Source organism: Dromaius novaehollandiae, chromosome 6, assembly GCF_036370855.1.
Source record: "Dromaius novaehollandiae isolate bDroNov1 chromosome 6, bDroNov1.hap1, whole genome shotgun sequence".
NCBI lineage: Eukaryota > Metazoa > Chordata > Aves > Casuariiformes > Dromaiidae > Dromaius > Dromaius novaehollandiae.
Genome location: NC_088103.1, coordinates 49,026,168 through 49,040,462, shown reverse-complemented (window position 1 = coordinate 49,040,462; position 14,295 = coordinate 49,026,168). Strand labels below are relative to the sequence as shown.

Here is a 14,295-nt window from a genome sequence, read left to right as displayed (position 1 = left end):
AAGTCTAAGTAGTGTTTGAGAAACGGCACTGTGCCGTTTTCCCTGGGAGCCGCAGCAGGGATTTCCAGGAGTTCGAGCAGCCCTTCTGCAGCCGCCGCTGCTCCCGTCCCCATGGAAACGGACAAGAAGCTGCAAAACCTGGGGTGAAGTGCTAAAATAATCTCCGTTTTAATTTCAGACAATGTGCTGGCAGGCTCTAGGGTTACACACGCGCCAGGAAATACATCCTCATTACTACGCTGTGGTCATCTGCAGAGCAGAGACTCGAGGAGTTTGTTTGTGAGGCTGTTTGATGTACAGAGAAGTAGTCACACTTGCCAGTGCTCAACGCGTCTGTTGCTCCCGCGTGTCATTCTTGCAGCCTTTTCTTTTGAATCTGCTCTTGTTGGATGCTGCTGCTCCCAGTCCGGAAAGGGCAGAAATTCGGGGAAAAAGTTCAGGAAAGGGCAGAAATTCTCCGACTCAAGTTTCATTATCAACTTAAATCACTTCTAAATCATGAGTAGGTTGGAAAACTATTCTTATAGTTCACCTTTGCTTCCTATTTTCTCATCCAGTGGGATCAAAATGTCCAGCTCTTTCAACAGTGCTAGGCGTTATTTCTTAAGGTTGAGATTCTCCGCTCATAATCATTTATCCCAGGAACTGGGACCCTGAGAGAACCAAACACAGGTTTTGAGGCTGTCGGAGTGGCGATCAACAGGAACAAGGGACAAAGCCTCCTTTCTTTGAGTCTTTAACCTCCGCGAAGGTTCAGACCTGTATGTTTTGCATCTTCCTTAAGACCCCCGTCCCGCAGGGAAAGGAGCAGGAGTCAGGAACCCTGACGTGGAAACTCTAGGTAGTTTAACTGTTTTCTGTCATGTGCTTATTTTTTGGCAACATCTTGTTTTGTGCAGAAATAATTCAGGTGTTCACTTCTGTGAAATGAGGTGGAATATTGTTGAATAAATGCATCCCTCAAAAGCGAGGATGCAGTCAAGTGATGAATACCTTACATTCTCTGTTTTACAGATAGAGGTTTGTCATACTGCTTAATCGAGTGGCGTGAAGTGCAGTTATGTAAACAAAGTTCAGTATGTGAGCAGTAAGATTAATTTGTTAGATTTTTCTTCTGCATTAACATATGCCGTGTCCATGTATCTTGACTTCAGCAAACACCCTGAGCTGCTGTGCATTTGGTTAAGTACGGGTTTCCTTAAGCATACAAAGTAGTAGTATGACGCTTTAGAAGTCCTGCTTCAGCTGAAAGGGAATGTCCTCTTCGTGCCATCAGTCATTTGAATGGCATCTTACTGGTTTCCGAGAACTAATATTATGTTGGTGTCCGGTTAGTGGACCTGGTACCTAACTAGATGCTCCTACTGATGGTGCGCAACATTTTTCGGACTCTGAAGCAAGGGCTTTAACTTGCGTGTTGCTTTGGCTGCTGAGTCGATGCCATGCGAAATCCTGCGGCTGTTCCCCGTCTCCCGTGGGGGACCCTGGCCTGGGTCAGCCCGGGTGCCTGTCCCCAGGGTTTGGCTCGTGCCCGGGAACCCCAGAACCGCCACGTGTGTTGGGCTTGGCTTAACCACGGTTGAGGAAGGCAGCTTAGGACTTGCCCATTGGCAGCTCGCTGCTCTCTCATGCACCACCTGCAAAGGTGAGTTTCCACCTCCTTTACGGTGTCGTATCCGTGGGTCTGCCTCAAGGCATTGCTTGTTGAGCTCTGTTGGATTTGTTGAATGAAACGCTGTGGTTTTGATTAGAGAGCTATGGCCTCATGCCCAGTAAGGCAGCTATAAAATCCCAAATCCTGTTTATTTAGGGTCAAATATAGATATGTGAAGCTTCTGTGTTCTCTATGTTACTTATTAGAGTACTCTTTTTTTAAGAGGGGGAAAAGTGAGCCTGTGGTGGTAACCACGGGAGCCGTCTCTAGGCCTGTATAACTTACTAATCTGTAAAAACTCACCAGATTGCAAAGCAAACTTTTCAGAGCTCGACTCTTACGTGGCTGTGGGTTGGGAGCACAGATGCCTTCGCCTGTTATTTAAAAACAAGAGGGCGAAAAAACCCCTGATGTATCAAAACGGTAAGTCTGTACGTGGGGAGGGGGGGAGGGAGGAGTGAGAACTACCCGGAGGTGTCGAGGAGCTGTGTTTGGTATTGTCATTTGGGTTTTAAAGTCTTTCTTTTCCCATGCTGGTGGCTCTTTTCTGCATGGTTTATCCAGACACCAGTTTCTGTCCCACGTTTGCTGCTACTTGAGCTCCCTAGAAAGGTGGATGCTGTTTGTTCAGACTGGTAGTTCAAAACTTCATACTGCTTGTTTCATGAAAAGATCAGTGGAGGATCCAGCACTGCCGCCGAGGTGTGGTGTGTCCAGGACCTCAGATTTGGGAGTGTTTGGTCATTGGGGTGTTTTCTGGAGGTGATGCTCTAGGAGACTTTCCACCACGGTGAATCAGGCCTGTGAGGCTCCCTTAGGCTCCCTTTTAACATAAATCTTCACTGTATGTTTGTGTTTAGGGATGTCTATCCTACTGTATTGTTCTCTGCTTACAGTTAATATTGGTATGTCTGAAGACCAGGTGGAAAACATCATGCTATGTTGCTCATCAGGCAAAGGAAATGGTGAGTCTTGTCTTGCATCTCGGTTTCTTCGAGAAGAAAGAGGCAGGAGGACGGGTACGTTTTCTTGTTGAGCTGGGTGCGTCTTGAGGTGTGATGAGGATCTGTGGGGTAATGATGGATTTTGAGGTCACTGAATCTGTTGTGGGAAGAAATCAGCAGAAACGAGCCGTTCTCGCCGCTTTCCTGGTGCGGGGAGCTCGACGCCTGCAGAGTTCTTCCGTGTGTCGTGTAGTGCAGAAATGGTTTAAATCCAGCTAATTTAGTAATTGAAAATCATGGAAGTCTAGAGTAATATGCACAACATTTGGATTATTGGCTTTTTCTTTCAGAAATAGTAATTTTGCTGTCACTTTACTATCCACATTCAAGGCCGTAATCCATTCTCAATAGGACTGAAGTAAATCTGGACAAATGCTATTCTGGATTTACACCAATAAAAGGGACAAAAGTCGTCCCTTTGAACATAGCAAAAGCCGTTATGTAAAACTGTTACTATTGCTCAGCTAAGACCATGATTTTTTTCACCTGTGTTAGTTTAAGGCCATATATTTTGTTTAAAACTTCTAATTTACAGCTTGAAAATGATTAAACAGTTTAAAAAACTGAGTTCCTTTTTGAAGAAATAATTAAATATGCGTCGAGAGCATAAACAAGATGTTTCTTGCATTTCACAGATGTTTTGTTCCTTCAGAGCTCTTTCCTTTTCTCGTGTTTGCTTTGCCATTTTCTGTCTTACAATTAACTGCCAGTTGCAGTTACTCTTAGTGGTCTAGAGAATCCATATCACAGCAGCTGTGACTTATGAATTAAAGCAGTATCGTGATTATGTCGCTAAACAATTGTATTCCAAATTTAAGCCAAATGATGCCTAGGAAATGCATGCGAATTCTCAGTGATTTCAATGGGGATAATTATGGATGCACTAGAAATCAGATATGCCTTATTCAGTCACGGGACTCTTTTCCAAATCCTTGTTTAATTCCTAACAGATGAAGTATTTTTGTTTCTCTGCCTTGGAAGTCTTGTATGTGATATCTGGCATCCATATTGCTTCCCTGCCCTTTGCATTTTCTCCAAAACTTCTGCATTTAATCTGAACTCCAGTGAAGCTCGAGACAGGCATCACTGAGGCGTACAGGTCAGTTAACTTTATGCAATGGAGAATGAAGCTAAGGATGCTGCGGAGCGTTTGCTCTCGCTGGGGAAGACTTAGGTTGGCCTTCAGCCTTGCAGAACTAGACGAGCATTGTATTTCACTCCGGAAGGGGAGCATATCTTACGACCAGCTGCTTCTGCAAGCAGTCACGGCGTCCTTGGGAAGAGAAGACTTAGGAGAACAAGACCGGTACTGCGACTCTGTCACTTGGTGCACTTTGTGTCCTTCATATGTGCAACTTCCTAAAGTTCTTCCCTGCTCCACTGAGACACTGATCCTGCAACGCTGAAGACTGCTTCAGCAGGAGGATTAGACCCCCATCTTCAGCGTAATGTAGGAGCATGAAGGGCTGAAGAGGTCTGACCAGTCGCTGATGTGGTTATGGGGAAAGGGGATGCTGGAGTGCTGGAAATAGCTGCAGCGCATCCATGGGTGTCGGTGTTGAGGTATCGAGTGAGCCCAGAGAGCAGCCAGCTGTTGGGAAGGGCCAAGACGCTGCTCCTCAGTGTAAGGAGAAAGTTCGGGGGGAAGGAGAAAAATGGCCAATGGTTGGCTTAAACTCAGAGGGCGATTCATGTGACGTGTAGTATGAAAAAATGTACCCATATCTCTTTGTATCAAGCTATGGAGAACCAGTAGTGTAGTAAAAGAGACGGGATTTCATTGGTATCCTCCAACTCATTGGTGCCTCCGAGTCCAAGCAACTGCAAACATGCTGTTACTATCCAGCTACGCCTGGTTTGTGGCTGCTTGGTATCACTGTCACAGCCCACATCAGCTAGAGCAGAGGGGAGCATCTGGCCCGTTTTCCAACTGATGTGATAATAGTCTTCTCACTTAATACAATTAGAGGATCCCAATAAATTTTGTTCCATCCTGACAACATTTATAATGTCAGTTACAACATACTGCTTTTGTCCCATCCCTTCTCATGTGAAAATCACCCCAGATGTCTTCTAAGAAAGAAGGAAGAAAGATTATGCAAGGCCTTGAGGGGAAAATTAGTTTATGGGAAATCTAGGAGAACATCAGGTTAAAACAGATCCTGAAGGCAACTGCGGCTGTTTGCTTGAAATTAAATAATAATAAAAAAATGCTGCTGCAAACCCAGCTGCAGTTTGTGGAACACTTGATTTATAGAGAAGGAAAAGGGCAGATCAAGAAAAAATAATCACAAATACAGTTCACAAAATGTTAGACCAAATTATTACTTTATCTGTTCTCCAAAGGCCAATTTGTTTAAAACAGACTTCCTGTGAATTTAGAATAAAGAAGAGCACGCTTTTATGGATCTGAACACCTCATTGATCACATTCCCAGTACTGGCGTGAAAACCTTTCCGCGCATACTGGCATTTGCACTGATGTCTGCAGCTGCAGTCTCGCCGGGGAGCCGTGGGCTACTACGGGTAAGTGGAGGCGGGTAGGAGCCACCCGCCTGTCGTTCCAGGCAGCTTTTAGGCACCAAAACTGGCAATTGGCAAATAGGAGAAAATGTTTGGTGACTGATACCGTGTGAAGGTAGTCCTGCTGTCGTTTCGTGCTTCTAACAGACTGAACGTCAGCTTGCATCATTCAGAAAGCAAAACCTTCCTGGAAATGAAACAACTTGTTCTTTCTGTGATTTGATTCTGTTATTGTAAAAAAAGCTAAGGTACTGAGAAGCATCTACAAATGCGTACAGCTGATTTAGTTCTAGCATGGTGGTGGCTTATATATAATGCATCATCTGAAAGACTAGTACGTAACATGGACCATGCTCATGAATTCATACCTGTAAGGAGATAATGCACATTTCTTTCAAAATACCAGTTTATTTCTTTTGGGAATGTCTGAAATTTAATGTGGTAGGTAACATTTGTCTGGAACAGAAATAGAGTTGCTTGCAGTGTTGTTCATCTGCATTTGGATCAAAATCTGTGCTTTCAACTCACTGTGGTCATGATTTAAGTTTTCACTAGTGTGGCCCATTTAGAAGTAATTGAGATTTAAAAGCAGATATGATTGTTAGACACTTTCCCCATTGCTTTTCAGAGACCTTTTCTTTTAACTGCTGTTTCAAATACACTGCCATTGAGCAGAACCTATGGAACATTTTATAGCTTCATCTTTTGTCTCTGTGTCGTTTCTACCCCCTTATGCTGGGAACCTTATAACAACACAGAAGTGTTAATCATCAGTAATAGCTTCCCGTTGTATGGCATGGCTAAAAATGGTAGAGAAGTAACACGATGCCAGGTGGCATTAAGAGCAGAACAGTCAATGGTGTGTAACTCCACAAAGCATTGCGTGCCCCTATGCAGATGTATATGTGCAACAGAGAGAAAAGAACAATGGTAGCTAATGTGTGTTTTGGCATTTATCTCCCTAAGTCGAGAGAGGCGGGATAGCTTGCCAGCGGCTTAGCTTCTCCTAACAAGAGAAGATAAATGTCAGTGTCCTCTTTCCTCTCCCACTGTTCTTCAGGAATTAAATTGCTTTAGGTGACAGTTATGGAAAATTAAAAGTGCTTAGGATGTGTGGGAACAGACGGTTCTGAATGCTGTTAAGCAATAAGAAATGACAGTGTGTGAATGTTGATGTGCTCATTTACATCTACTCTGTTGTTCAGGGCCTTCCCGATACCTGGGACTAGTGAAGAGATGCAGGTACTGAATGAGGTGCTGAATTCAGCATTTTGCTGGTTTGACTGTGCCCACTGGGTCCTTGTCGGCTGATGATTAGCCCTCCTGTGTAATTAAGTTAAACAGCAGTTACCGAAGGAATCTAGAGCTCAACGGGCAGTTCTGGAAGGTGATAGCGTTTATTTATTATTCCAAAAATACACCCGGTTGGTGCTGGTGATGCTGACAGGGAGTTCATGTGCTCCTGAGACTAATATGTGTACTCTAAGCAGCGATCAGATTGATCTGCAAAATGCTGTTCCAGCATAACAAGCTATTTTACTGTCTAGGTTTCTGTTTCATTACACCCTGGCTTTCCAAACATGTAAATGAAATGTGTGTGTGTGATGTTCCGGTTACGGTGCTTTGGAGTACCGGAGAAGGTGTACTGGACAACTTTGGTGAAAAGCAGTGGGGATAAGAGTAAGGATATAAAAGCACAGAACTGTTGCTCTGTATGTACTGGTGCTTTTCTTTGGGTCCCTATCTGTGCATGGTCCGCTTAAGGAAAAGGTACAGCTGTCTTTGTGCTTGGCAAAATATTTTTCTTCACTTCAGGTTAATCCTTGACTCAAAAGAATCACAACGAAACAGCAGTTAGTGTTACTGCTTAAAGCCTTGGCTCGTGGTGTGTGTCCCATGAGTTTAGATGGATTAGCTGGTGGCAATAAAAATGCCATCATATGTATATATTTCACATACCCAGAGGAGAAAAAAGAAAGAAATTAATTTAGAGCAGAGAAACTCAGTGGTAACTAGGAAGAAATTACCCTGAAAGCAGACTGTTGTGATATTTAGGAACTTGGCACCCAAGGCATTTCCTAGCGTTGGACTTTCGTGGTATTGGTGTTTTGGTGTGACACTCGGTGTAGAGGCGTGTGGAAAGGTCCCCTGGGGAGTCCCAAGGTGTCTGTGATTCCGGTAAGTGAACGTGCTAACGGGAGTCGGAGCAAGGACCTGGAAGGGCTTGGGCTGAAGCTCAGCTTCCTCGTCTGAGCAAGCAGCTCTCCTTGAGGACTGGATAAAGCACTGTAGGAAATGTGGGTTACAATGACTGCTAATTATACTTATCAATAAAAATGAAGTAAATGATATAGTTTAAAAAGTCACATGCCTTAAATGTTAGTTAATCACCCAGAAGACCATCAGGGTGACTCGAGATCCTTTGATGTCTGTTTTCCAAAGCCTTAACAAGTAGAGCAGCACGTCTGCACAGCTCGGGATGCTCTGGACCTCTTGTGAAACACATTTTTCTCTTCCTTGCAAGTAGCTTTTAATTGCTACTATCGTCCCTGTGCTATTTCAGGTATGGAACAAACACTGTCGAAGCATTGGGTAGCAAATGTGTGACAGGAGTGTCACGCTCCCCACCATACACGCTGCAAACACCCACAAGCCACTGCCATGACAACTGAGCAGAAATTAAACGTGCCCAAGTGAATTCATGGCAGTTCGGCTGGTCTCTGCATGCTACAACCTTTCAGCTGGCGGTAGAAGTACAGTTATCTCTTGAATCAAATTACTGGTGGATAAATGACGTCTTACCAGTGGCTGCTGTTGAATGTGCACGTTGGGCACGGCATTACCTTTATGGCTCAATGCCTTGTGGTAGTATGTAGGATAGAATGGTAACTCGTATGCATCTTGTGAAAACTTGATTTTTCTTCCCCAGTGTGTTACTTGTCTGGCTTCTCCTTCCAGTGCAAATGTTACCTGTCAGGTTTATACTGGGATTTTTGGAGTAACTCCTGGTGCCGGCAGCGGTGCCATCCCCGCTCGGTGCTGGCGAAGACTCTGACTTTGGGTTTTAACTAATGGTATAGACCCACTGGAAACGTGGGGCTTCCTTAAGTTGTTACTGCATCAGACGGTGATGTATAATGGCCAGTCCAGCAGCAACTCTTCAAAAACCAGTGATAAAAAAAAGAGCTCTCCTCAATTCTAGGACTGCGTGTTCGGTGCGGGGGGAGCCCGGTGTGTCGGGGGCAGCACCTGCCTTCTCTGTTCATCTTGTTGAATCGATGGGTTTTCTTTTTTCCATGTTAAATGCCACAGCAAGAAAATTCAAGCAGGTGTCAAAACAAGTACAGTTGTGACAACAGGAGGATTTCGGGATTGATTAATGAATGTTTTCAGCGTATTGATCTTGATATCAAAAAGTCATGTTTGAGATACACAATCTGTGAAATTACTTAAAAATAACCGGTTTCTTTTAACTACAACAAATTGCTTCTGCTCATCAAAATATTGAGTAGGATCAACAGAAATTCAATCATTATTTGCCCCTTGATAATGCTTTGAAAATAATTTTAGTACAGTGTTTCTTCTGCCACTGGTTTCGATTTTTCTGTCTGCTCAGTTCGGTGTCTAAATATGCCCTCTTCTCTCCAAAATGCTTCTCTCTTTCTTTCTGCTATAAACTGGGAATTTTCAGTCCCTTTTTTCTTCCTTATTCCCTTATGGGGGCTGCCCGAGGGTTTCTTTCCGTGTGGGTGAGCACGTGGCAGGCAGGCGGGCTGACAGCCCGGGCCTGGCATTGGTAGACGGTGGTGGTGTGAGCACCGTTTGAGTGGGTTGTAGGTCGTATCAACGTCCCCAGACTCCAGTGAGCTGTGAATACGTGTCTTTTTGGAGAGTCTTAGCGTTAAAGAAGTCGGGCAATGCTAGCTACAGGAATAGGATGTCTGTTTTCCCCAGGGAAGTTAAACTTTTAAAGTGCGTCATCTGCATGTTCTGTGAATTTGGGTCTGTCTCTCCTTGTTGAGCTCAGGTGAGTCCCGAGCAAGAGCTGTCATCCTCGCGCTCACTTGGTTGCGGGACGCAGGCCCAGGCCCTGCTCTGCTTGGCAGGTTTGGAAATACCAGTGCGGTCTGTTCACTAAGTAAATCTGTTCTGACACCTGACTGTTACCTTCAAACTAAAGAAGAGATTTGTTGCTGACCTCGGGGAGAACTGGAAGGGATTACTGTTATCTAAGGTCAGACTGGTCCCATCAAAAACACTTTCATGTGTTCATCAATCACTTGTGGCTGTGTCTTCTCTTTCATTGCAGGTTTATCGGCATTGCAAGCCTGTATAACTAGCAACTGCTAATTAATGCTGTCTTCATGCTAGTTTTTCTTTCTTTGGAAGAAAGAACCACATCCACCTTTAGTGGTCAGAGTTCTGTAAGTAGGTTGCACCGCTCGTTTAGGTTTGCAGTCCCAGAGACGGGTGCAGAACAGGGATCTGCATGTGCAGAGATCAGAAGTCACACGGAGGTTATAAAAAACACACCCAAGGCTCGTGAGTGCCGTTGGTTGTGTGTTGTGTCCTTCCTGAGGAGCTTCTCCCGCGGGCCCTGCCTGGGAGCTGGTCGCGGCCGCGTAGCGCGTGCCGCTGCGTGCCGGTCGGCTCGGGCAGGGCGGTGCTGGCCCAATTCATCAACGCGCCCGTGCAGCCGGCTGCTCGTTACGATTTGTTTTTCCTTTCAAACCTGTGCTGAGCAATCGGCGTTGCCGGCCCGCGGTGTTGATGGATCCTCTGCTAAGCTGTATTTGTCAAAAAAATTGCAGGTCACTCGAGCAGCAGCGTTCCCCCCAGGCATTAAATACCGAGCCACCTCTGACAGCGCGGCACAGCCATTTATCCGAGCGAAAACTATTTTGGGAGAGCACGTCTGCTGCTCATGAGCTTCCAGGACGAAGATAGGACTGTGCGCTTTAAATAGCGCTCCGGAGCCGTACACCAGCAGCGCATGCACCAGTGGCTTCTGGTTAGGAAAAACCCGGAGTTTGTTTTCAAGACATCATAATTGTGTTGACAGCGCTGTCGCATGGCAAGCTATGCGAGCTCGGTAATGTATAAATTAACCGCGAGTACAATGTACACACATGCAGAAATCCCACACTGCTCACATCACAACGTAAGTAAATAAGGAACTCATTAGCTTTTTATGTAATTGCTTGCCTGCTGAAGTGGAAGAGCTACTTTTATTGAGTTCAGCGTGTGCACACGTCTATATACATATGCAAAGGGCTCTGAGGGAGCCCCTTCGGGCCCTGGTGCCCAGAGGGGTTGAGCAGCTTGGCCGGGATGCCGTCGGCACAGGCGAGGCCGTTGCTGTTGCTCGGGGCGTGTGATATTTTTTGTGATTTTCTTCATAATACTCAGTTAGAATTAAATGCTGTTGCAGAAAGTTGTAGTGGAGGCCACCCTTGAAATGCAGTAATTACAGTATACGCAGCATTGCTGGAGTTACAGCAACTACCTGTTAAAAAGCAAGAAAACGGAACTTTTTAAGTGTGTCTGTAGCTAAAATACCCCTTCACTGCAGTTCTTGCAGATAAAATGTTTCTTCTTCTCCATCCCGCGCGTGAGCAGTTTCCCTGCGGTGGTCTCGTGCCCGCTGGCAGCTGCGCTGGGACGGCAGGGAGAACACGGCCGACTTTCATCTCCTGCGACGGGTTTGGTGTGCAGCGCAGTGAAAGCCTCTCTCGGCACAGAAACCGCCCCAGCGGGAAGAATCCTGGGAAGAAAATATTCTTGGAAATCTGAAAGCCCTTTAGAAAGATTTCTCTTCTTAGGACTGTCGTACACAAAGTTCGTAGGGAGCTCTGACAGTACTGGATTCATTTGGAAAAAGATAATCGTGAAGCATAGACTAAATGATATTGAATAGAATAATGGAAGTTCCCCCAAAACATTTTTTCCCAGTCTTAGACTTCTTGAAGACTCTCTTGTAATTAACCAAGGGAAGTTTTTTGGTTGTTTTTTTTAATGCTGGATTATATTTTGTTCTCAGCTATTTTTAAGTCCTTACTCAAACCCCAAATGTTGCGTGCTGTCATCTGCAATGAAATAGAGTGCTATTTGTACAACACTTCATAGCGTTATCATAGCTTCCTTCAGCTGAAATGCACACCTTGGTAACAACACGGTATTTTTGGAGGCCTCGAGAGCCGCGGTGAAATGTCCTCTTCCTCGGTGGTCTTTCTACTCTCTAGTTTTTTAATTTAGCAATTCCCAGTCGTGAGGGTGTTAGGCGTTGTGGGTGGTCAGACTGCAACCCGCTGCTGCTTCCTGACCAGCAGAGCAACCTTTGGGTGACATGCCAGGTCTTTCACATAGACACCCAGGCTGTTTCACCAGGAATTATAATCAATTAATGCTTCTTTTTTTGGTAAATGCTCCCTTTGAGACTTGGCTGGAGCTACTGTTGAGTTGGAGATCACTCGGTGAGTAGCGTAAAGCTGGAGGACTCTGGTGCAGATAGGGAGACGAGAAGCAGAGAATGTCAGACCTTCAATGATCAATTGATACAACCATCAATTTGAGGAATAAAAAGAGTTAAAATGTTCTGTATGCCTAAATATCTTACCCCCAATACAGGAGGCGTGCCCAAGGTGTGGGAAACTCCTCAGTGGAATATTTCCAGTGTTATATAGCGGACTCCCATGCAAAGGAACATTGGACTGTATCAGGCAGGATGCGATGGAGTTACTGCAGAATTTGAGGGAATTTGGTGGAAGTTGGTACTCTGCATTACAGCCAGTCACTCCGTGCTGTTTGGACCAGTCCACCTGCACTGGCTCGAAAGGGACCTGGCGTCGACTCCAGCTCAGTTCCCGCGGCTGCGGTGGCAGTTTGGCAGGCGTCAGGCGTGACCCTGCTGATGGGTCTTGCACATGGTCCTGTTGATCAGCCAGATCGTACCCTCGTCCACTCGGGTGTCCTGCGAATTACGGCACGCATGTGAGCAGGCATGCACGTGTGTAGAAAATCTGTCCTTCAGAATACGTGTATTTAATAAATAATGAGAAACGGTCGCTTTTGCTATTTTTGTTCTCCTTGTTTGGGTATCCAGCAGATCTTTACATCTGAAAGGGGCAGACTTCTATTTAAAACCTATGTAGACCTTATTAGGTATTCCACCCTTGTCTGCGGCATTGGAGATATTTATAGCAGCGCGTGTCTTTATCAGCGGAGATGAATGAAAACACTTCTCTCTTTTTTTTTTTCTTTCTTTTTTTTTTTTTAGCAGCAGTAAAACAAAGATCACTTGAATGATTTCTCTTGTTTTCACTGTGGTTATTACATTTTGGTGTGTGTCACACCTCGTGTAGCTGACAGCTGGGACAAAAGACATTTTGACCAAGGCATTGGAAAATCTGTCAGACTGCGGTGTATTTTAGAATGATGTTATGCACTTCCATGGAAATGTGAATTTTTATTGCATTTTTTTATGATAGCGTATTCCTGGATTGTACAGCCAGAAACATTAAGAGTGGAAGATCCACTTAAAGTTGCCTGATTTGATTGCCCGCTGAGGAGCAGGGGATAATTGCCTACTTCATTAGCGCATTGGCACTTGCTTAGCGAGTGTTTGGGGCAGAGCTGGCAGCTCCATGCAGGTAAATGCTCCCCTGCCTTGGAGAGCCGTGCTGGAGCCTGATGAGTCCCGTGTGGATGCGGGAACTTGCCGGGTATCGAGTGCGGGGCCGGAGGCTTGATCAGCCCTTGATTAAGGTATGAAGCCCCAAGGCGCTCTGCAGGGCCGGAGCCCTTTCTGCTCCGTGCCTGGCATTAGGTACTTGTAGCACAAGACCTTCGGGGAGGATTAACTCCCACAGCATAAACAGCCGCAGCGCTATTATCGTAAAAATAAAGGCGATTTTTCTTGTTGGTGTGTGACCAACCACGCACCGGTTACCACCGCGAGCCTAATTATTTTTTCACAATACTCCAGCATTTGTTTCTGCATAAAACATGAAGTCAAACAAGTAGGTGGTTCCTTTTCTTTTTTCTTTAGGCGATCTTTGTTGCTTTCTTTAGGTAAACAGAAAAAATATCTGGGATCTGAGGACTTTAGCAGTTTTCTATGGCGACTAGGTTTGATGTGGCTCACTGACTGCTTTTAGAAAAGCATTGTTATTAATATTGCTAATTTTTCTATTAACTGATGTTTAAAATATTCCCAATACTGTGTCAGCCTGTCCAAAAGGTGTGATGCTGACATTAACAGTAGTGTGTCTACTTTGAACACTCTGGTAAGCCGTTCTCCTGATCTTTACTGCAAAGCATCGTTTTTTCCTTCTCCCAGATGTCTCCGTCCCTCTGCAAGGCATTTGTGTAATAGCATCAGTCAAGAGCTGGGATATTATTATAGTGCTGCGGAGCGCATTGGGTTTCATGTTGGCAACTGGTGTCTCTCTACAATTACTCTTAAGCTCATTATTGTCGTGGTCTGTATTTCCATGGCAACTCGTAGGTCCGGTCCTGGACCCGTTGCTGTTGTGCTTGGCGCTGTGGAAGCAGGAGAGCTGTCACCGCTGTGCAGAAGGCGAGGTCCCAGTGTAGTTTCATCGCGTGCTTAGCAGCTGCTCTGTAGTTGATCAGGTATCTCTGCCACTCGCTGAACACTGCAACAGGGCTCCGTCTCTTCCCTCTGCAGAGCTCCATCCTGCTGCTCTTCATCTTGTAAAAAGCTGCTGAAAGGTTTTTTTTTTTTTTTTCTCCCTGATTTTTTCTTAAACAGATGATATCAGTTGTTAACTTTCTGTACAATTGCTGCATCAAATTAGATCTGTGGTCTGTCTAGTCAAACATCTCATCTCCCCAAGCAGCTAATGAAAGAGTTGTTGGGTGTGATATGGTAGGGAAGAAGTAGCTCCTCCTCTTTAGTTTGTGTCTTGAAAAAGAAATGCGGTCATTTCTGTTGCTCCCTGAGGTTGTGGATGTGTTAGTGGTAATATGACTTGACAGTCCTTAGAAAAACGTGACTGGAGAATCTGCTCTGCTCAAGTGTTGGGGCACCGAATTCTGCAGGTTTACTGCTGCCGTGTAAAGAAATAGTCTGCTGCTTCTGAACTTACTCTCT

The 14,295-nt window shown here is 45.1% G+C and overlaps 1 protein-coding gene across 3 annotated transcripts in view; it reads left to right on the top strand.

Annotated features, from left to right (window-relative positions):
• STK32C (serine/threonine kinase 32C) overlaps positions 1-14,295 on the top strand; it is a 108,588-nt gene that overhangs the window by 4,105 nt on the left and 90,188 nt on the right. Inside the window, exon 1 of one of the 3 annotated variants that reach the window (XM_064514424.1) lies at positions 2,547-2,619. The exons of the other annotated variants lie outside the window; for them this stretch is intronic. Coding sequence (XP_064370494.1) covers positions 2,562-2,619 — 58 coding nt within the window. The 5' untranslated portion in view covers positions 2,547-2,561. Of the gene's footprint in view, positions 1-2,546; positions 2,620-14,295 lie in introns of those variants that run through there. 3 annotated transcript variants of the gene reach the window in all.